The 24,114-nt window shown below is 46.6% G+C and overlaps 1 protein-coding gene across 2 annotated transcripts in view; it reads left to right on the top strand.

Moving 5' to 3' along the window:
- Window positions 1-23,872, top strand: part of elk3 (ETS transcription factor ELK3) — a 121,775-nt gene extending 97,903 nt beyond the window's left edge. The window contains exons 4-5 of one of the 2 annotated variants that reach the window (XM_038810901.1): window positions 4,922-5,044; window positions 23,198-23,872. In XM_038810901.1, the coding sequence (XP_038666829.1) occupies window positions 4,922-5,044; window positions 23,198-23,293 (219 nt within the window). In that variant the 3' untranslated portion in view covers window positions 23,294-23,872. The remainder of the gene's footprint in view (window positions 1-4,921; window positions 5,045-23,197) is intronic. The other variant, XM_038810902.1, reaches the window with a different exon arrangement.
- The last annotated feature ends 242 nt before the right edge of the window (window positions 23,873-24,114 follow it).

Here is a 24,114-nt window from a genome sequence, read left to right as displayed (position 1 = left end):
AGCCTGTGCTGGCTGTCTGCATGGGCAGTTTAGCTAACCACCATTGCCTTGCCCTATCCCTTCAGGTATTTACCCAATTCCCTTTAAAAACCACAATTAAATTTTCCTCCTCCATCCATTCAGGATGTCCTCTGATACTCACCCTTCCACCAATGGGAACAGTCTGTCCCTATCCACTCTGTCTAGATCCCTCATCATTTTGATTTTTCAAATCTCCTCTCAATCTTCTCTTTACAAAGAACACACCCAATTTCTCCAGTCTTATCGAAGTAGCTGAAGTTGCTCTTCCCTGGAACCATTCTCGTACATCTTTCTGCAGCCTAACGCCTTCACATTCTTCCTAAAGTGAACTGGCTGGAGTTGCACAGCTGCTCCGGTTGAAGTCAAATCAATGTTTAATAATGATTCATTATAACTTCCTTGTTTTTGTATTGTTATGGGCCAGGGTTTAGAGAACCCCAAAGTGTATCATGGCGTTCACCTGACCCACAACGTTTAATAGATTGTGGTATGGGGAGCACACAGCCCACTCTACAGGTGTGGTACAGCAGAAATGGAAAAGTATTTTTGAAAGCAAAACAATGTTTGTTCTATGAACTCAAGTTAACCTTTTTAAAACATACAGTGAACATCTTAGCAACCATCAATTCAAATACATCCCCCAAAGAATACAACACTAAGTAATCCTTAATAATTTCCCAAACAACATCCTTCTAGACAAAAGAAACACCTTTTAACAGAAGCTTTACATTCACTACTGAGAACATTTATAATTCTGAATTCACCAAATGATCAAGAGATAGTCTTTTCATGGCAGAGAGATTAACAGTACTGCTCTGTCTGGCTTCAGCTCCAACACTGAAAAAGAAACTAAAACATACCCTTCAGCAAACAGCCTAAAATGAAAGTAAAAAGCTGACAGACAGCCCAGCTCCACCCACTCTGACATCACTGCAGTAATAAACACCCATTTCTTAAAGGTACTCTCACTTCAGATATTTATATACACACCCATTTATAAACACCCATTTATTAAAGGTACTCTCACATGACAGTATTCTGTGCCTAAAGCTTAGGGTGTTGTCTGCTTGATTAACTGCTGTCAATTTGCCCTGCTGCCTTCAACAATTTGCACATATATACCCCCAAGTCTCTCTGCTCCTGCAACCCTTTAGAATTATACTCTTAATTTTATATTGCCTTGCTTAATTAAATGCATCACTTTGCATTTCTCTGTATTGAACTTAAACTGTCAGTGTTGGTACCATTCCACCAGCCTGCCCTCGTCCTCTCCAAGTCTATCACGATCTCCTTCACGGTTCACAATGCTCACAGGATTTGTGTCTGCAGATTTTGAAATTATGTCCTGTGCAGCCCAATGTAAGCTGCTAAGAAATACCACAAAAAAGCTGTGGTCGTAATGCCGGCCTCTGGGGGAGCCGACTTCCAAAAATCAACCTTTCACCCCTGCTGTCCAAAGGAGACTTTGGATTCCCTTTCTTGTTAGCTGACAGCATATTTTCAGACTCTGATCTTTGCCCATCTCATTTCTCTCCTCACTTCACCTCAAAACTTTCTGTACCCAGTCCGATTCTCATCTGTATTGCATCCACTTTTCCTGCTACATCTTTCTCTCGATCTCTTTCAGCATCTAGGGTACTCTGGTTCTGGCTGCTGCCTATTCCCCTTCATGGGAATGTACGTTAGCTGAACTTAAACTCTTTCATCCTAAAAGCAGCCATTGCTCGATTCCACAGTCTTCCAGCTCCTGTATTTCAGTGCTGTTTATGGGGCCTTGCTATTTGTCTGCTGAATTTCTCTACATTACAGCAATGATACTTCATGTTATTTATTTGGTTGTAAAGTGTTATCTTGAGCTTGTGAATGGCGCTATACAACATACATTCTTTGTTCTCTTCTTTTAAACAAGTCATAATAAATAATTACATTTTTATATTTTACATCCAGCCCCAGTCCAAAATTAGACACACATAGCTGACCCAAGCTCCGACAAATCCAGAGTCTCATTACTTTGTGCAGTGATCGAGAATTCATCCAGCTTCATTATTTGTTTAGTGCAGCTGATCATAATGGATATGACTGATGCATTTATAATTTGGCTTAACTTAAAGAAACAAAATACTTAAATTTCGATAGCGGCTTACACAACCTCAGGACATCTTAAAATACTGCAGAGCCAAAGAGTGACTGTTGGAATTTATCACAGCACCCATTTTACTGGCAGCAAGATCCCACAATGTGATAATGATCATGGTATCTTTTACATCCAACTCAGAGAGGAGATGCACCTCAATTTAACTTCTCATCCAAAAGACAGCAACTCTAACAGAGAGCAGCTCTCGCTCAGTACTGACCCTCTAACAGAGCAGCACTCCCTCAGTACTGACCCTCTGACAGAGCAGCTCTCCCTCAGTACTGACCCTCTGACAAAGCAGCGCTCCCTCAGTACTGACCCTCTGACAGAGCAGCGCTCCCTCAGTACTGACCCTCTGACAGTGCAGCACTCCCTCAGTACTGACCCTCTGACAGAGCAGCGCTCCCTCAGTACTGACCCTCTGACAGTCCAGCGCTCCCTCAGTACTGACCCTCTGACAGTGCAGCGCTCCCTCAGTACTGACCCTCTGACAGTGCAGTGCTCCCTCAGTATTGACCCTCTGACAGTGCAGCTCTCCCTCAGTACTGACCCTCTGACAGAGCAGCACTCCCTCAGTACCGACCCTCTGACAGAGCAGCACTCCCTCAGTACCGACCCTCTGACAGAGCAGCACTCCCTCAGTACCGACCCTCTGACAGAGCAGCACTCCCTCAGTACCGACCCTCTGACAGTCCAGCACTCCCTCAGTACCGACCCTCTGACAGAGCAGTGCTCCCTGATTACTGACCCTCTAACAGAGCAGCACTCCCTCAGTACCGACCCTCTGACAGAGCAGCGCTCCCTCAGTACTGACCCTCTGACAGTGCAGCTCTCCCTCAGTACCGACCCTCTGACAGAGCAGTGCTCCCTGATTACTGACCCTCTAACAGAGCAGCACTCCCTCAGTACCGACCCTCTGACAGAGCAGCGCTCCCTCAGTACTGACCCTCTGACAGTGCAGCGCTCCCTCAGTACTGACCCTCTGACAATGTAGTGCTCCCTCAGTACTGACCCTCTGACAGTGCAGCGCTCCCTCAGTACTGACCCTCTGACAGTGCAGTGCTCCCTCAGTACTGACCCTCTGACAGTGCAGCACTCCCTCAGTACTGACCCTCTGACAGTGCAGTGCTCCCTCAGTACTGACCCTCTGACAGTGCAGTGCTCCCTCAGTACTGACCCTCTGACAGTGCAGCACTCCCTCAGTACTGACCCTCTGACAGTGCAGTGCTCCCTCAGTACTGACCCTCTGACAGTGCAGTGCTCCCTCAGTACTGACCCTCTGACAGTGTAGTGCTCCCTCAGTACTGACCCTCTGACAGTGCAGTGCTCCCTCAGTACTGACCCTCTGACAGTAGTGCTCCCTCAGTACTGACCCTCTGACAGTGCAGCGCTCCCTCAGTACTGACCCTCTGACAGTGCAGCGCTCCCTCAGTACTGACCCTCTGACAGTGCAGTGCTCCCTCAGTACTGACCCTCTGACAGTGCAGCACTCCCTCAGTACTGACCCTCTGACAGTGCAGCGCTCCCTCAGTACTGACCCTCTGACAGTGCAGTGCTCCCTCAGTACTGACCCTCTGACAGTGCAGCACTCCCTCAGTACTGACCCTCTGACAGTGCAGTGCTCCCTCAGTACTGACCCTCTGACAGTACAGTGCTCCCTCAGTACTGACCCTCTGACAATGCAGTGCTCCCTCATTACTGACCCTCTGACAGTACAGTGCTCCCTCATTACTGACCCTCTGACAGTACAGTGCTCCCTCAGTACTGACCCTCTGACAGTGCAGTGCTCCCTCAGTACTGACCCTCTGACAGTACAGCGCTCCCTCAGTACTGACCCTCTGACAGTGCAGTGCTCCCTCAGTACTGACCCTCTGACAGTGCAGTGCTCCCTCATTACTGACCCTCTGACAGTGCAGCACTCCCTCAGTACTGACCCTCTGACAGTGCAGTGCTCCCTCAGTACTGACCCTCTGACAGTGCAGTGCTCCCTCAGTACTGACCCTCTGACAGTACAGTGCTCCCTCAGTACCGACCCTCTGACAGTCCAGCGCTCCCTCAGTACTGACCCTCTGACAGTGCAGTGCTCCCTCAGTACTGACCCTCTGACAGTACAGTGCTCCCTCAGTACTGACCCTCTGACAGTACAGCACCCCCTCAGTACTGACCCTCTGACAGTACAGTGCTCCCTCAGTACTGACCCTCTGACAGTGCAGTGCTCCCTCAGTACTGACCCTCTGACAGTGCAGTGCTCCCTCAGTACTGACCCTCTGACAGTACAGTGCTCCCTCAGTACTGACCCTCTGACAGTACAGTGCTCCCTCAGTACTGACCCTCTGACAGTGCAGTGCTCCCTCAGTACTGACCCTCTGACAGTACAGTGCTCCCTCAGTACTGACCCTCTGACAGTGCAGTGCTCCCTCATTACTGACCCTCTGACAGTACAGTGCTCCCTCAGTACTGACCCTCTGACAGTACAGTGCTCCCTCAGTACTGACCCTCTGACAGTACAGTGCTCCCTCAGTACTGACCCTCTGACAGTGCAGTGCTCCCTCATTACTGACCCTCTGACAGTACAGTGCTCCCTCAGTACTGACCCTCTGACAGTGCAGTGCTCCCTCAGCCCTGCAGTGGAATGTCAATTTCTGTGCTCAGATCTCTGCAGTGGATCTACTCCCAAAGCCCCCTGACTCAATGTTGAACAACCCCATAACCCCAGCTTCAAGGCTACTTAATGATCAGGCTAATGACTTTTTTTTGCCGTTATAGACACCCAATGGGATTTTGTTGACACCAAGCCCCTTACTGTCCAGTATTCATTTCTGGAGTACATTAAGTCCAGTGGCTCCCTTGAGTCCGGCCAGACTACAGGGCTCAGGGTCTTTGTTTCAGGTATGTGCCCATTGTTAAACATTAATATCAGAACCATCACCTCAAACAGTTTAACTAACTGTGCCTACTATATGTTAATTGGAAGAAATAACCTCGGTGGATGTACAGGTTTGCTGTTGGCGATTATAGATTTGCCGATCATCTGTTGCCAATTTTGCTTCAAAATGTCTACGAGCTGAACTTTATATGACCCTTGGGGATGGAAGCCAGCAGCCTGACAAAATGTGAATGTGTTGGAGGATGCCCATCATCTTCTCCCCACCATCCCAATTTGCTCAGGGTAGTGGGTACGATGGCAGACATGTTGCACACCAAGTTCCCAGTTGGCTAATTTAGGATTTCTTCGCACTTTGGATCGGCGCAGGCTGGGAGGGCCGAAGGGCCTGTTCCTGTGCTGTAATTTTCTTTGTTCTTTGTTCTTTTACCATCTGCTGGAGGTGTGGGCCCACCAGGGAGACCACCACGGCAGCCTCCCAGTGGACTCCAGTGGGCACTTTGAGCATTCCTTTGCCCACATAGGGGCCCTGCGGTAGCAGTGGCGATCCCCTTCCCTCACTGGTCATTCCCTCTCACCCCCAGCTGACTGGCCCCGGTACCCCACTCATCTGCTTGTGAATGTGCTGTCCAACAATGTGCCCTCGTTCTCCAGATGCAGCCCCAGCAATAGCCACAGCCAGCTGCTGGCGCTGCTGAGCTGGCTGTCCTGTGATTGGGCCTGAACAACTTGTGGGCAGCGGACATCTTTAATAGGAATTGCTGCCCATAAAATGTGGCCCCAGTCCCTCCGCCCTGCTGGAGGGGAGTCATTCACCTGGAAAATCCTTTACCATTCAGAACCTGGGTTGGAAATGTATAATTTGTCCCAAGAATAATAACACTAATTTCACAGCCACATCATCTAAATTCATGACTGTCTGACATTGAAGCAGCTTTGTTTGTATATCCTCACTTTCCCCTCCGCTTTTGGTAAATGGTGGAAGGATTCATGAACACTCCTTCCCGACCGAACAAGTTCTGAAGTGGGACTTGAACTGGGAGCTTTGGGCCCACTGCGGCACAAGATGTCTCATGCTGCTGTATAATATGATGACTTGTATCAGTTCTTGGTAAAGTTGCTAACTCCCGATACTTGCTCGAGTTAAGGGGAATTGGACAGAAGGCAACAGCTCAAGAATCAGAATCTAATTGTCAACATTTGAGTTGTATCAATTTACTGTACCAGGTCACACTGTTTTCAATGTTAGAATATAGCAGGTAACTATTATTCAAATATTTATCTTGTTTACTGACTAATTATCACAAGCATTAATTGACAACTTCAAGGAGGGATTATTCTACCAAATACAATACAATACAAAATATTGACGTCCAGGGGTGTTTCTGCATGAATTATTGAAGGTGAGAAAGCAGGATGTGAAAGTGGTTAAAAAGGATCCTGGACGTCACAAATAGAGGCGTAGGGTGGAATATTCCCGATGGGATCTTTCGGTCCCGCCGAAATCAATGGTCATTTGATTGGCTCGCCACATCCAGCACGAGAGAACCCGCTGTGGCAGGGCCAGAACATCCTGGCCATAGAGAGCAAAAAAAAAAAGCAAGGAGGCTATGGTGAATCTTGATAAAACACATGCTCGTCCTCAACTGAAATATTGCATCTAATTTTAGGCACCACAGGTCAAAAAACATGTGAAGGCATTAGAGAGGATACAGAAGGATTTTGTGAGAATGGCTCCTGGGATGAGGGAGTTGAGTTTCCGTGGATGGATTGGAGAAGCTGGGGCTGTTCTCAGAAAAAGCAGGTTGAGGGAAGATTTGATAGGTGTTCAAAATCCTGAGGTGTTTAGACAGAATACAGAGAGAAGCAGAAGACCCTGATTACGGTTCAGACAAGGAATGCACTGCCCGGGAATGTGGCAGGTGCAGACCAGTTCAATCATGGCTTTCGAAAAGGAATTCAACAAACTCCCAAAGAGGGAAAAGAAATTAGGGCTACAAGGAAAAGGTGGGGAGTGGGACCAGCTGAGATGCTCTTGCAAAGAGCTGGCATGGACTCAAAAGAATGAATGTAACCATTCTTCGATTCTATGATACAAACAAAAATAGTCATCAGCAAAAAAAATCAGATTATAAACATCAATCATTGACATTTTCTTCAAAGTTAATGCTTCATGCAGTGTACAAAATGATAAAATTACCTCAAGGCAGCTGTAGGTTAGCAACGTTTACTTCTAATTTCCAACCTTACCTCAGTCGTATAAAGTCCACTTCTGAATCTTTCCTCAACTTCTCTTTAGGGGATAGGCAGTCAGCCAATATCTCTGAAAAGATAACGATTCCTATAGCCATCTCGATTACCCTTCTTCTCAACCTAACTCATTTAAAGACTGCATTTAATTCTCACAGTTCCTTTGTATCTGTTGCACCTGTTCTGATGATGCCTTCTTCCATACCAATAGTTTCCGATACATCTTCCTTTTTCCTCAGTCAAGGAGTCTCCTTCACCATGGTTCATGGGCGATCAACAATGTCCATCCATTTCCCGTGCTTCTGTGCTCAGCTCCCTCCCTCAAGAACCACAAGAGAGTTCCCCCTCTCCTCAGATTTCACCCCACCAGCCTACATATTCAGTGGATCGTTTTCTGCCATTTCCACTTCCTTCTGCCGACAAACACATCTTGCCCTTTCAGTGTTCTGAAGGGCTTTCTCTCCAAGACACCACAGCCCACTTGTCAATCACTCCCAGCTCCCTTTCCAGGTAACTGCAAGGTTTACTGTCTGTCTGTCCAGATTTACTGATACGGCTTTTAATTTACTATACTTTTTTTATCATTATTCTTTCATGGGATGTGGGCATCAGCTTGTTGCCCATTCCTAATTTCTCTTGAACTGAGTGGCTTACTAGACCATTGCAGAGGGCAGTTCAGAGAAGTCAGTCTGGAGTCACATGTAGGCCAGACCAGATAAGGACGTTAGTGATCCAGGTAGGGCTTTTTACAACAATGGTCACCATTATTAAGACTAGCTTTTAATTCCAGATTTATTAATTTAATTTAAACTTCACCAGCTGCCATGGGATTTGAACCCATGTCTACTTTTTTTGAGTTTTTGGAGGAGGTGGCAAAGATGATTGATGAGGGGAGGGTGGTGGATTTTGTTTACGTGGATGTCAGTAAAGCTTTTGACAAGGTGCCTCATGGCAGACTGTACAAAAGGTGAAGTCACACGGGATCAGAGGTGAGGTGGTAAGATGGATACAGAACTGGCTCGGTCACAGAAAGCAAAGGGTAGCAGTAGAAGGGTGTTTTTCTGAATGGAGGGTTGTGACTAGTGGTGTTCCACAGGGACCTGTGCTGGGGCTTTTTGTTTGTAGTATACATAAACGATTTGGAGGAAAATGTAGCTGGTCTGATTAGTAAGTTCGCGGATGACACCAATATTGGTGGAGTGGCAGGTAGTGGTGTGGATTGTCAGATGATACAGCAGGACATAGATAGGTTGGAGACTTGGGCAGAGAAATGGCGAGTGGAGTTTAATCTGGACAAATGTGAGGTAATGCATTTTGGTAGGTCTAACATAGAAGGGAAATATACAGTAAATGGCAAAACTCCTAGGAATATAGAAAGTCAAAGAGATCTGGGCGTGCAGGTCCATAGATCTTTGAAAGTGGCAACACAAGTGGACAAGGTAGTCAAGAAAGCATACGGAATACTTGCCTTCATTGGACGGGGCATCGAGTATAAAAACTGGCAAGTCACGCTACAGTTATATGGAACCTTGGTAAGATCGCACTTGGAATATTACGCACAATTCTGGTTGTCAAGCTACCAGAAGGATGTGGAGACTTTGGAGAGGGTACAGAGGAGGTTTACCAGGATGTTGCCTGGTCTGGAGGATGTTATTTATGTGGAGATACTAAATAGACTTGGACTGTTTTCATTAGAAAGACTGAGGTTGAGGGGTGACCTGATAGAGATTTTGAGGGGCGTGGATGGGTAGGTACTCTTTCCCAGGCTGGAGGGATCAGTCACCAGGGGCATATGTTTAAGGTCCTTGTTTAGAGGAGATGTGCGAGACAGATATTTTACACAGAGGGTGGTGAGTGCCTGGAATGCATGGCCAGGGTAGGTTGTGGAAGCAGATACATTAATGGTGTTCAAAAGGCATCTTGACAAACACATGGATTGGATGGGTAAAGAGGGATACGGCACAAGGAAGTGCTGAGGGTTTTGGCAAAGGTTGGTATCATGACCGGTACTGGCTTGAAGGGCCGAAGGGCCTGTTCCTGTGCTGTATTATTCTTTGTTCCCCAGAGCATTAGCCTGGGCCTCTGGATTACTAGTTGTGATATTACCATGACACCATCTCTCTCATAAACTGTATTTGCTGCTCACAATGTAGCCTCCTCCAAATTGGAACAGAGCAGGAGGCTGAGGACATGGGAGGTTAGTGCGGGTGTGTATCAGGGAATTAAGCTGAAAGGTGACCAGAAGCTCAGGGTGACGGTTGTGGACCGAACAAGCACATCAGCAAATAAACTATCCAATCAGTGTCTGGGTCTCTCTAATTGGAGGCCTGCATTGTGAGCAGTGAATACAGTATAGTAATTTCAAAGAAGTACAATTGCTGTTTTACATGGAAGGAGTGTTTTGAGGTTCTGAATGATGAAAAGCAAGGACGTGCAGTGGAAGGGGTGTGGAGAGTGTTGAAGGTGAGTAAAAAGGGGGCCAACAGTCCCTTTGGAACGCTGAAAGCGGAGGGAAAGGAGAAGATGTGTTTGGTGGTGGAATTACACTGAAGTGGTGGAGATCGATCTGTCGAATGAGGAGGCTGGTGGAGTGCAAAACAAGATCTAGGGCAATCTTCTTATGGTTCTGGGGGGGTAGGGGTGAGGACAGAAACACAGGAAATGGGACAGACACGGTTAAGAATCTTGTCAATCATGGCGGGAGGGAATCCATAGTTGAGGAAAAGTAAGACATTTCGGAAACATAGGTACGGAAGATTACATGGTCAACAGATGCAATGGAGACAGATATTCGTAGATTGGAATAGAGTTCTTGCGGGTAGTGAGTGTGAGGAAGTTTAGTCAAGGTAGATGTGGGAGGCACAACGTTAATAGGAGATATTATTGATTGACATCCTATTCTTAGAAATGGAAATAGAGAAGTCCAAGTAAGGAAAGGGAAGATTCAGAGATATACCATGGGAAGATGAATGAGGGGTGAAAATTTGAAGGTACGTTGACTGAGTTTTCCAGTTTGGTGCAAGAGCAGGAACAGCGATACATCCATCAATATATCAGAAAAAGAGTTGAGGAAAGGATTCCGAGTGGGATTGGACCAAATAATTTTGTATACATCCCATGAAAAGGCAAACACAGCAGGACCTTTACAGGTTCCCATGGCAACAGACTTTCGGCATAGCTAGGACCCATATGGGTTCCCATAGCAACACCGTTTCCTATGTAAGTTACAGTGAATTTCATCACTATATTTGTGGAGCAAACAGCAGCAATTTATTTAAAGTCAGATTCCTTCCGTCACCTAGTTTGAATTCAGAATTATTTCAAACAAAAGGGAGTGTCTATACCTGCTGCAAATTGCTTTGGATGTACCCTGTGTAATTCTTGAAAAGGACACTACCTTTTTGACGATGTTCAAATTGGTTTGAGTAACGAGAGGGTGGGCAGTTGATGTATATGAACTTTCAAAAAGATGATTTTTTTTAACAAACATTTTATAAAGGCATTTATGGTTTTATAACAACAAAAGATGCGAATACAAATGTAAACATAATTCAGTAATAACACCCCCCAACCAACAACTGTACCCCACCAACATAGCTTATACACACAACTCCCAAGTCCCTCCATCTCCTCTCATTGATCCTGCCGAAACTCCTCTACCCCCTTCATTTCCCCTTTATTGAATCTGCGAACAGTTTAGTTTTCCCCGAAGAAGTCGATAAACGTCTGCCACCTCCGAACGAACCCAAACATTGATCCTCCCAGGAAAAACTTGATTTTCTCAAGCCTGAGAAACCTGGCCATGTCGCTAACCCATACCCCCGATTTCGGAGTCCCTCCACGCTAGGAAGATCCGTCTCCTGGCTACCAAGGAGGCAAAGGCCAAAACGTCAGCCTCTCTTACCCCCTGGACTCCAGGGTCTTCCGGCACTCCAAAAATCGCCACCTCTGGACTTGGCACCACTCTCGTTTTTAGCTCCGTGGAAACGACAGCGGCAAATCTCTGCCAGAATCCCCTAAGCTACGGACATGCCCAAAACATGTGGACATGGTTTGCTGGCCCTCCTGCATACCTCACACGCCTGTCCTCTACCCCAAAAAACCTGCTCATCTGGACCACTGTCATGTGTGCCCGGTTAACCAACTTGAATTGTATCAGACTGAGCCTGGCACATGATGAGGGCGTGTTGACTCTGCTCAGAGCATCCTCCCACAGACCTGCCTCTAGCTCCGTGCCTAGCCCTTATTCCCACTTGCACTTCACCAATTTCCAAGACCTTCCCCTCCCCGACCCCCATTTTTGAAATTACCTTATCCTGTATCCCCTGTGGCGGTAGAAGTGGAAAGATCGAAACCTGCCTTCGAACAAAGTCCCTCATCTGTAGATATCGAAACCCATTTCCTCCCGGCAATTCAAACTCCTCCAAATTCTCCAAACAGGGAAAGCTCCCGTCGATAAACAGATCACCCAGCCTCTCAATCCCTGCTCTCAGCCACCTCCAAAACTTCCCATCCAACCTCCGTCCTCACACCCGCCACTGGCGCCTGGTACAGCAACCGGACCCACAAAGTCTACAAAGCCCTGCCCAAACCCAAACTGCCCAACGACCTCCCACAAATACTTCCACTCCACCCGGTCAAAAGTCTTCTCCACAGCGACCACCACCCTCCCTCCCCTCGGAGGGCACCATGATGACATTCAAGAGCCTCCTAACGTTGGCCGTTAACTGCTTCCCTTTTACAGATCCCATCTGGTCTTCCCCGATCACCCTCGGAACAAAATCCTCTATTCTCAAGACCAAAAACGTGGCCAGCAATTTCGCGTCTACATTTAGTAGAGAGATTGGTCTATATGACCCGCATTGTTCTGGGTCCTTCTCCCGCCTCAGAATCAGTGAGATCGAAAACTGTGACATTGTTTGGGGAAGAACACCCCGCTCCCTAGCCTCATTCCCTCACCAACGATGGACTCAGCACCCCAGAAAACTTCTTATAGAATTCCACTGTGTATCCATCCGGCCCCGGGGCCTTGCCCGACTGCATGGCCTCCAATCCCTCCACTACATCAACAATCCCTATCGAGGCTCCCAGCCTCTCCACCAACCCTTCCTCCACCTTCGGAAACTCCAAACCCTCCAAGAATTGCCTCATCCCCTCCACCGCAGCAGGGGGCTCCGGCTCATACAGCCGACTGTAAAATTCCGCGTTCACCCCCCCCGCTGGATCCAAAATCGTGTTCCCCCCTCTATCCTTCACTCTTCTTATCTCCCTGGCCGCCTCCTGTTTCCTGAGCTGGTGTGCTAACATCCTGCTGGCCTTCTCCCTAAATTCATACACCACCCCTCTCACCTTCCTCAACTGCCCCACCGCCTTCCCTGTGGATATCAGACCAGACTCCATCTGCAGCTCCTTCAACAACCCCGCCTTCGGGACTTCCGAGTACCTTCTGTCCACCTGGAGGATCTCCCTAACCAGCCTATCCATCTCTGCCTGCTCCACCTTCTCCCTACGAGCCCGTGCCGAACTCAGCTCCCTCCTAACTACTCCGTTCAGTGCCTCCCACACCATTGCTGCCGAAACCTCCCCTGTATAATTTTCTTCACATAATTCTGAATGGCGTCCTTCACCCGCCCGTACACCTCCTCATCCGCTAACATTCCTACATCCAATCTCCATTGCGGGCACTGACCCCCCTCCTTACTCATCCATAAGTCCACCCAGTGTGGGGCATGGTCCAACACAACAATTGCCGAATACCCGGCATCCACCACCCCCGCCAGCAAGGCCCTGTTCAAAATGAAGAAATCAATCCGGGAGTAGACTTTGTGAACATGGGTGAAAATACCTCCTTCGCTGTTGGCCATCCGAATCTCCGCGGATCTACATCTGTTCCATAAACCCCTTTAGCTCCTTCTCCGCGGCTGGCACCCTCCCTGTCCTGTCCTGCACCGATCCAACCTCGGATCAACGACCGGATTAAAGTCCACCCCCCCATGATCAACCTATGTGAGTCCAGGTCCGGGATCTTCCCCAACACCCGCCTCATAAACTCTGCATCATCCCAGTTTGGGGCATAGATATTCACTAATACCACTGGCATCCCTTCCAGCTTGCCACTCACCATAACGTACCTGCCCCCCCCCACATACCATCATCGACGCCCCAATTTGTCTCCAAGCGCCAGTCCCTCCCCTGTCAGCAGATCAATACCCCCTCCTTGCCCCCTCCCTCCCCCCAATAACAACATAACAATCCTAAACCCCCCCCCCCCCCCGCTCGAATATACATATGCAAATATCACAATCCCAACAAACACAAAGAGGAAAATTCCACCCACCATCCCCATTAAGAACAATGTTAACCCGCAAACAAAAGGGAGTAACGGCCCCAAACTTAGTAAAACAATACATACAAAACCCAAAGAGAAAAAAAATTTAGCAGCATATCAGGAACATATCGCCCCCAGGTTCAATATCCCCCATCACCTGCCAGTCCCCTGTCCTTAAAGTTCATCGCCTCATCTGGTGATCCGAAATAAAGTTCCTGGCCCTCATAAGTGACCCACAAATGCACGGGGTACAGCATGCCAAACTTCACCCCCTCCTTAAAGAGGGCCTTGTTGAAACTCTCCCTTTATTTGGCCAGTTCCGCACCCAAGTCCTGGTAAATATGTACCTCGCTGCCTTCCCATAGGCAGCTCCTTATCTGCCTGGCCAACCTCATTTGCCTGGCCAACCTCAAGATCTGTTCCTTGTCCAGGAATTGGTGCATTCAAAGAACAAAGAAAAATTACAGCCCAGGAACAGGCCCTTCAGCCCTCCAAGTCTGCGCCGATCCAGATCCTCTATCTAAAACTGTTGCCTATTTTCTCAGGATCTGTATCCCTCAGCTCCCTGCCCATTCATGTATCTGTCTAGATACATCTTAAATGTTGCTGTTGTGCCAGCCTCTGCCACCTCCGCCGACAATGCGTTCCAGGCACCCACCACCCTCTGCGTAAAGAACTTTCCACACATATCTCCCTTAAACTTTTCCCCTCTCACCTTGAATCCGGGACCCCTAGTAATTGAGTTCCCCACTCTGGGAAAAACCTTCTTGCTATCCACCCTGTCTATACCTCTCATGATTTTGTAGACCTCAATGAGGTCTGCCCTCAACCTCCGTCTTTCTAATTAAAATAATCCTAATCTACTCAACCTCGCTTCATAGCTAGCGCCCTCCATACCAGGCAACATCCTGGTGAACCTCCTCTCCAAAGTATCCACATCCTTTTGGTAATGTGGCGACCAGAACTGTACGCAGTATTCCAAATGTGGCCGAACCAAAGTCTTATACAACTGTAACATGACCTGCCAACTCTTGTACTCAATACCCCTTCCGATGAAGGAAAGCATGCCGTATGCTTTTTGCCCACTCTATCGACCTGCGCAGCCACCTTCAAGGTACAATGAACCTGAACACCCAGATCTCTCTGTACATCAATTTTCCCCAGTGTTTTTACTGTAAAGTTCGCTCGTGAATTGGATCTTCCAAAATGCATCACATCTCATTTGCCCGGATTGAACTCCATCTGCCATTTCCCCGCTCAACTCTCCAATCTATCTATATTCTGACAGTCCCCTTCACTATCTGCTACTCCACCAATCTCAGTGTCATCTGCAAACTTGCTAATCAGACCACCTATACTTTCCTCCAGATCATTTATGTATATCATAATAACAAACAACGGTGGTCCGCGCACAGATCCCTGTGGAACACCACTGGTCACAGTTTTCCATTTTGAGAAACTCCCTTCCACTACTACTCTCTGTCTCCTGTTGCCCAGCCAGTTCTTTATCCATCTAGCTGGTACACCCTGGGCCCCATGAGACTTCACTTTCTCCATCAGTCTACCATGTTCTGTGCTGTACTGTTCTATGTTCTATGGGGAACCTTCTCAAACGCCTTATTGAAGTCCATGTATATGACATCTACAGCCCTTCCCTCATCAATCAACTTTGTCACTTCCTCAAAGAATTCTATTAAGTTGGTAAGACATGACCTTCCCTGCACAAAACCATGTTGCCTATCACTGATAAGCCCATTTTCTTCCAAATGGGAATAGATCCTATCCCTCAGTATCTTCTCCAGCAGCTTCCCTACCACGGACGTCAGGCTTACCAGTCTATAATTACCTGGATTATCCCTGCTACCCTTCTTAAACAAGGGGACAACATTAGCAATTCTCCAGTCCTCCGGTACCTCACCCGTGTTCAAGGATGCTGCAAAGATATCTGTTAAGGCCCCGGCTATTTTCTTTCTCACTTCCCTCAGTAACCTGGGATAGATCCCATCTGGACCTGAAGACTTGTCCACCTTAATGCCTTTTCGAATACCCAACACATCCTCCCTCCTTATACCAACTTGACCTAGAGTAATAAAACATCTATCCCTAACCTCAACATCCGCCATGTCCCTCTCCTTGGTGAATACCGATGCAAAGTACTCGTTAAGAATCTCACCCATTTTCTCTGACTCCACGCATAACTTTACTCCATTGTCCTCGAGTGGGCCAACCCTTTCTCCAGTTACCCTCTTGCTCCTTATATATAAATAATAGGCAAACAGGGTTAAGGATTTTCCTTAACCCTGTTTGCTAAAGATATCTCATGACCCCTTTTTAGCTCTCTTGATTTCTCGTTTCAGATTGGTCCTACATTCCCGATATTCTTCCAAAGCTTCGTCTGTCTTCAGTTGCCTAGACCGTCAGCGGGATTCTCCCGTACCTGGCGGGCGGGGGGTCCCGGCGAGACGGAGTAGCGTGAACCACTCTCGGCATTGGCCCGCCCCAAAGGTGCGGAATCCTCTGCACCTTCAGGGGCCAGGCCAGCGCCGGAGTGGTTTGCGCCCCGCCGGCCATCGTGGAAGGCCTTTGGCGCCGCGCCAGCCAGGGCCAAAGGGACTCCGCCGGCCGGCGCGGGTCCGTGCATGTGCGGGAGCGTCGCCGGCTGCTGATCGGTGGGCCCTGATCGCAGGCCAGGCCACCGTGGGGGCACCCCCAGGGCCAGATCGCCCTGCGCCCCCCCCCCCCCCCCCCCAGGACCTTGGAGCCCGCCAGCACCGCCAGGTCCCGCCGGTAAGGGACCTAGTCTAATTTACGCTGGCTGGACTGGCAAAGAACGGGTGGGACTTCAGCCCATTGCGGTTCGGAGAATCGCCGGGGGGGTGGGGGGGACTATGAGCGGCCGCCGACTGGCGTGATTCCCGCCCCGCCAGCGGGATTCACTCCGCCCCCGGCGATTTTCCAACCCGGCGGGGGGGTCGGAGAATCCCGCCCCTTATGTATGCTTCCTTTTTCCTCTTAGCTAGTATCACAATTTCATCTGTCATCCATGGTTCCCTAATCTTGCCATTTCTATCCCTCATTTTCACAGGGACATGTCTGTCCTGCACTCTAATCAACCTCTCTTTAAAAGCCTCCCACATATCAAATGTGGATTTACCCTTAAACAGCTGCTCCCAATCCACATTCCCTAGCTCCTGCTGAATTTTGGTAAAGCTGGCCTTCCCCCAATTTAGCACTCTTCCTTTAGGACCACTCTCTTCTTTGTCCATGAGTATTACGGAATTGTGATCACTATTCCCAAAGTAATCCTCTACTGAAACTTCAACCACCTGGCCGGGATCATTCCCCAACACCAGATCCAGTATGGCCACTTCCCGAGTTGGACTATTTACATATTGCTCTAAAAAACCCTCCTGAATGGTCCTTACACATTCTGCTCCATCTAGACCTCTAACACTAAGTGTATCCCAGTCAATGTTGGGAAAATTAAAATCTCCTATCACCACCTCCCTGTTGCTCCTACATCTTTCCATAATCTGTGTACATATTTGTACCTCTATCTCACGCGAGCTGTTGGGAGGTCTGTAGTACAGCCCCAACATTGTTACCGCACCCTTCCTATTTCTGAGCTCTGCCCATATCGCCCACTGCTCAAGTCCTCCATAGTGCCCTCCTTCAGCACAGCTGTGATATCCTCTCTGACCAGTAATGCAACTCCTCCACCCCTTTTACCTCCCTCCTCTATCCCGCCTGAAGCATCGATATTCTGGGATATTTAGTTGCCAATCATGCCCTTCACTCAACCAAGTCTCAGTAATAGTAATAACATCATACTCCCAGGTACTAATCCAAACCCTAAGTTCATCTGCCTTACCTACTACACTTCTTTCATTAAAACAAATGCACCTCAGACCACCCTGTCCCTTTGCGTTCATCTGCTCCCTGCAGGAAATTATAGGCCAGTGAGTTTAACTTCGGTAATAGGGAAGATGCTGGAATCTATCATCAAGGAAGAAATTGCGAGGCATCTGGATAGAAATTGTCCCATTGGGCAGACGCAGCATGGGTTCGTAAAAGGCAGGTCATGCCTAACTAATTTAGTGGAATTTTTTGAGGACATTACCAGTGCAGGAGATAACGGGGAGCCGATGGATGTGGTATATCTGGATTTCCAGAAAGCCTTTGACAAGGTGCCACACAAAAGGTTGCTGCATAAGATAAAGATGCATGGCATTAAGGGTAAAGTAGTAGCATGGATAGAGGATTGGTTAATTAATAGAAAGCAAAGAGTTGGGATAAATGGGTGTTTCTCTGGTTGGCAATCAGTAGCTAGTGGTGTCCCTCAGGGATCCGTGTTGGGCCCACAATTGTTCACAATTTACATTGATGATTTGGAGTTGGGGACCAAGGGCAATGTGTCCAAGTTTGCAGATGACACTAAGATGAGTGGTAAAGCGAAAAGTGCAGAGGATACTGGAAGTCTGCAGAGGGATTTGGATAGGTTAAGTGCATGGGCTCGGGTCTGGCAGATGGAATACAATGTTGACAAATGTGAGGTTATCCATTTTGGTAGGAATAACAGCAAACGAGATTATTATTTAAGCGATAAAATATTAAAGCATGCCGCTGTTCAGAGAGACTTGGGTATGCTAGTGCATGAGTCACAGAAGGTTGGTTTACAAGTGCAACAGGTGATTAAGAAGGCAAATGGAATTTTGTCCTTCATTGCTAGAGGGATGGAGTTTAAGACTAGGGAGGTTATGCTGCAATTGTATAAGGTGTTAGTGCGGCCACACCTGCAGTATTGTGTTCAGTTTTGGTCTCCTTACTTGAGAAAGGACGTACTGGCGCTGGAGGGTGTGCAGAGGAGATTCACTAGGTTAATCCCAGAGCTGAAGGGGTTGGATTATGAGGAGAGGTTGAGTAGACTGGGACTGTACTCGTTGGAATTTAGAAGGATGAGGGGGGATCTTATAGAAACATTTAAAATTATGAAGGGAATAGATAGGATAGATGCGGGCAGGTTGTTTCCACTGGCGGGTGACAGCAGAACTAGGGGGCATAGCCTCAAAATAAGGGGAAGTAGATTTAGGACTGAGTTTAGGAGGAACTTCTTCACCCAAAGGGTTGTGAATCTATGGAATTCCTTGCCCAGTGAAGCAGTTGAGGCTCCTTCATTACATGTTTTTAAGGTAAAGATAGATAGTTTTTTGAAGAATAAAGGGATTAAGGGTTATGGTGTTCGGGCCGGAAAGTGGAGCTGAGTCCACAAAAGATCAGCCATGATCTAATTGAATGGCGGAGCAGGCTCGAGGGGCCAGATGGCCTACTCCTGCTCCTAGTTCTTATGTTCTTATGTACTCTTCCCCTTAGTCATGTACCACCATCGCCCTCGGCGGCTCATTCTTCAACAGCTTCCTCATCAGCGCTCTGTGCGCCCTGCCCACCTCCAAGGGTCGAGTAAATGCTCCATCCCCCAGCAGCTTCTCGAACGTACGCACCACATATGCCCCAGTGTCCGATCCCTCGCTGCCTTCCGGGAGGCCAGTGATCCTCAGGTCGCCTGTGTGACCTGTTCTCCAAATCCTCCACTTTCTCTTGTCGCCTTCTCTGGTGGTCCTTCATCAGCCCCATCTCCACCGCCATCGAGCCTAGCTGCTCATCGTGCTCAGCAACCTTTGGATCACCTGGCCCTGGGCTTCCAATCTCTGCTCCAATCACCGTCCTAATCGGATCCAGGTATTCCTTTCTTTGCTGAGCAAAGCTCTCCTGGAGAAAGGACACCAGTTATTCCGTTGACCACTGGGCTGGCAATTTCGGTTCCTGACCCTCCGCCATATTCTCCTGCACTGCGGACTCCATTTCAGTCTTCGACCAACAATCTCTCCTTTTCAGATCACTTCTGGTCCATACACAGGTGGGGAATCCTTCTCCTCTACTTCACCAGTCTCCTGTTTTGTTGATCAAATACACCGTAAATCAGGGAAATGGGTCCCAAAGGTCCACCACGAGCGGGAGCTACCAAATAAGCGACCACTCACTCCACGGCCGCCACCGGAAGTTTTCAAAAAGATGTTTAATTATATAATAGACTGGCTGGCAAAATTAAAAGGCAGCAGCCTCATGGATACAAAATTGATTCAGGGACAAGGAAAGCAGAGATTAGAGATTAGTGTTTATATTATTTCAGACTGGAGGGAAATATACAATAGAGGCCCTCAGCGGTCAGTATTGGGATCACTGCTTTTTGGGATATATTAATAGAACATACAATAACTTGGACTTGTGTATATAGTCATCATTTCAAAGTTGATGACTCACAACTTGGAAATGTAGCAAATAGTGGAAATGATAGGAATAGACTGAAGTTTTTTCATAGACACTGGTGAAATGGGCAGATTCATAGCAGATGAAATGTAATGCTGGGTTGAATCTGATTCCATGACTAACTGGGAAGTGATTCATTTCAGTAGGAGGAATGAGGTGGGGCAATACAAACAAAATTATACAATTTTAAAGGGGCCGAGGAACAGAGAGACATGTGAGGGCGAGTTGAGAAGGCATGTTAAAAAGGCCTGTTCATGTGTATTGCCTTTTCTGTGGCAAAACATTGAGTATTTAGCTGTTTACTTGCTACTGCAAAGTCATTTTAATATTGTCCCATTTTTCTGTCTCTAGTTTGTGACCCTAGTTAATGGACACATACCAATTCCCTTACATTTCTAATAAGAGGCATAGAGTACAAAAGGAGGTTACGCTGCAGCTTTAGAAAATGTTGGTTAGGCCTCAGTTAAAGCAATGTGTTCAGTTCTGCCCACCTCACTTTGGAAAAGATACATTTAGGTAGAGTACAGGGGAGGATTGGCTGAAGAAAAGAAGGGCTACAGCTAAATAGTTAGACTGGTATTGTTCTCTTAACAATGGGGAAGATTAAGAGGAGATTTGATAAGGTGTTAAAATTAAAAGTCTCACAGCACCAGGTTAAAGTCCAACAGGTTTATTTGAATTCACAGCACATGTGTGGAGTCTGCACATCCTCCCTGTGCGTGCGTGGGTTTCCTCCGGGTGCTCCGGTTTCCTCCCACAGTCCAAAGATGTGCCGGTTAGGTGGATTGGCCATGATAAATTGCCCTTAGTGTCCAAAAAGGTTGGGTGGGGTTACGGGGCTGGGCTTAAGTGGGGTGCTATTTCCAAGGGTCGGTGCAGACTCGATGGGCCGAATGACCTCCTTCTGCACTGTAAATTCTATGTTCTATATCGGATTGTGAATCTGCCTCCAATTCACCTGATGAAGGAGCAGGGCTTCGAAAGCTTGTGATTTCAAATAAACCTGTTAGACTTTAACCTGGTGTTGTGAGACTTCTTACTGGGCCCACCCTAATCCAGCACCAGTATCTCCACAAGAATGCTTTTGACAAAGTAAATAAGGAGACACTGCATGGACAGGTTTGCTAAGCAGAGGCCACAGATGTACGGTAATTTTCAAAAAAATTGGGCGGCACGGTAGTACAGTGGTTAGCGCTGTCGCTTCACAGCTCCAGGGTGCCAGGTTCAATTCCCGCTTGGGTCACTATCTGTGCGGAGTCTGCACGTTCTCCCCGTGTCTGTGTGGGTTTCCTCTGAGTGCCCCGGTTTCCTCCCATAGTCCAGAGATGTACAGGTTAGGTGGATTGGCCATGCTTCCTCCCATAAGTCCTGAAGGACGTAATGTTAGGTAATTTGGACACGCTGAATGTGTACCCTATTAAGCATCGGAGTCTGGCGACTCGGGGCTTTCACAGTGTTAATGTAAGCCTAATTAATAATAATCTTTATTGTCACAAATACGTCTTTCGGGACTTGTGGGAGGGAACCAGAGCACCCAGAGGAAACCCATGCAGACACGGGGAGAATGTGCAGACTCCGCGCAGACAGTGACTCAAGCCAGGAATCGAACCTGTGACCCTAGCGCTGTGAAGCCACAGTGCTTACCACTATGCTACCATACTTGTGACACTAATAAAGATTATTATTAAAAGAACCAGATCCAATAAGGGAAAGTTGCTATGATCTGGGATACAGGACATTAAGGGAAAGTTGCTACGATCTGGGATACAGGACATTAAGGGAAAGTTGCTACGATCTGGGATACAGGACATTAAGGGAAAGTTGCTACGATCTGGGATACAGGACATTAAGGGAAAGTTACTACGATCTAGGATACAGGACATTAAGGGAAAGTTGCTACGATCTGGGATACAGGACATTAAGAGAAAGTTGCTATGATCTGGGATACAGGACATTAAGGGAAAGTTGCTATGATCTGTGATACAGGACATTAAGGGAAAGTTGCTATGATCTGTGATACAGGACATTAAGGGAAAGTTGCTATGATCTGTGATACAGGACATTAAGGGAAAGTTGCTATGATCTGTGATACAGGACATTAAGGGAAAGTTGCTATGATCTGTGATACAGGACATTAAGGGAAAGTTGCTATGATCTGGGATACAGGACATTAAGGGAAAGTTGCTATGATCTGGGATACAGGACATTAAGAGAAAGTTGCTATGATCTGGGATACAGGACATTAAGAGAAAGTTGCTATGATCTGGGATACAGGACATTAAGAGAAAGTTGCTATGATCTGTGATACAGAACATGAAGGGAAAGTTGCTCTGATTTGGTCCAGGACATGAAGGGAAAGTTGCTATGATCTGGGACACAGGGCATTAAGGGAAAGTTGCTGTGACCTGTGTTACAGGGCATTATGGTGTGGTGGAAGTAAATGCAATGATTTTCAAAAGGAATTTATGTCATTACCTGACACAAGGAAACTGTACAGATCTATGGGGAAAGAGGAGGGGGGAAAGAGGAGTGAAGTTGGACTCATGGGATATCTCTAACAATACACAGAGCTATGAGGAGTTGAATGGCCTATTTCTGTGCTGTACAATAATCTAATAAATTCTTTATTAATGCAGTGCAGGAAAATTAAATAATTTAAAACATTAGTGGAGGAAACAAAAATGCAAGTCACAGATATTTACTTTTGTTCTCTCATGGTGTTGCACAAAGGGAGTTGAGACCAATAGATATATAGATAATTAAGTAGGATAATTCGACGAGGGTGAGTAGATGTAATTAATTTTAAAGTCATGCATTATGTCCATTTGAAATATTTCTGTCCACGTATGTAATAGAAAATGCCTATGTACACTGTTGAAATTACCCTCTTGCCAATGGTGGAACTGCAGCATTTCTATAAAATGTTTTCATCTTTACGTTTAAACTTGCTGGATGCAGTAGCAACAGATTGGTTGGAGCTATACTAAGCTAGCATTAGCTTTTTTTTTAACCACATTATTAAACAAGCAACTAGTAAGAACTAATACTTCCAGATTATATGGTTGCTGGGCAGGGGTGGGGAAAGGGAACATAATAAAGTGTGGAATGGAATGGTCAGACCACGTGGTCAGCTGGTCCTTCCCCGGTGCTTGTTCTGTATATTTGTGTGTATTTCATTTTCTGTTACTTAAATATTGAGCTGTTCACTTGCTCCTGCAAAGTAATTTTAATTTTGTTGCATTTTTTCTGTCTCCAGTTTCCGAACCTAGTGAATGGACACATGCCAATTCCAATCCCTAGTTTGGATGGGGTTTCTCCCTTCCTGATTTCATCCAATTCCCATAAATCATGATACTGCCTTACTGAAGGAGCAAAAGGGACCAATTAAATGCCAAAATGTAGGACAATGTTCGGTTTTAATTTTTATCGGTGATCTTGCATCATTGATACGAAGTTGTCAGTCATATTATGAAGTATGGAGTAAACACCCTTTTATGTGTGTTTTTGATTAGTTTTCTTCTTGTCGATAGTTTTCTCCTTGTTATTTTATAATGAAGTTGGCAATAAATATATAACCTTTTTCTGAACCTTGCGTTTTATGCACTGTGCTTTTCATGAATGTTAACCAGCTGTGCCTACTTATGCTTATATGTTTTATGTAACTTGTAAATTAACTGTAAACCTGTTGTAATTGCAGATTATTAGCATTATTAAATAATTGAAACTTTGTACCAGTTTTCAATTATTGGCTGTTAAAGGACATGATACTATGTATTAGCAAGTAAGATTGATGTTATTTTCAGTGTAAAAGTTTTTTTTAAATAAAAAGCATTGCAGTTTATATGTATTATAGGCAAGTTTGCCATGTATTTGTACTTTGGCTACAAGTTTGTACTTGACGTAATTCAATAAATGCTCGATTCTCAGCAAACCTTTTTCAAATCATTTTTCATGACACCAGGATAATAAAACAATTCTTTGAAGTCGCAAAGATGGTCAGGAACAGCAGTGCAATGGGATGACATTTTTAAATGTCCTCCTTTGTATATCATTATCAACATTAGAAGGGTCAATGGACTCGAAACGTTAACCCTTGTTTCTCTTTCCACAGATGCTGCCAGACATGAGTTTATTTTGTGTTTTTATTTCAGATTTCCAGCATCTGCCGTATTT

Source organism: Scyliorhinus canicula, chromosome 11, assembly GCF_902713615.1.
Source record: "Scyliorhinus canicula chromosome 11, sScyCan1.1, whole genome shotgun sequence".
NCBI classification, from domain to species: Eukaryota; Metazoa; Chordata; class Chondrichthyes; order Carcharhiniformes; family Scyliorhinidae; genus Scyliorhinus; species Scyliorhinus canicula.
Note: the sequence above shows the minus strand (reverse complement) of the source record. Positions and strands in the feature narration are given on the sequence as shown.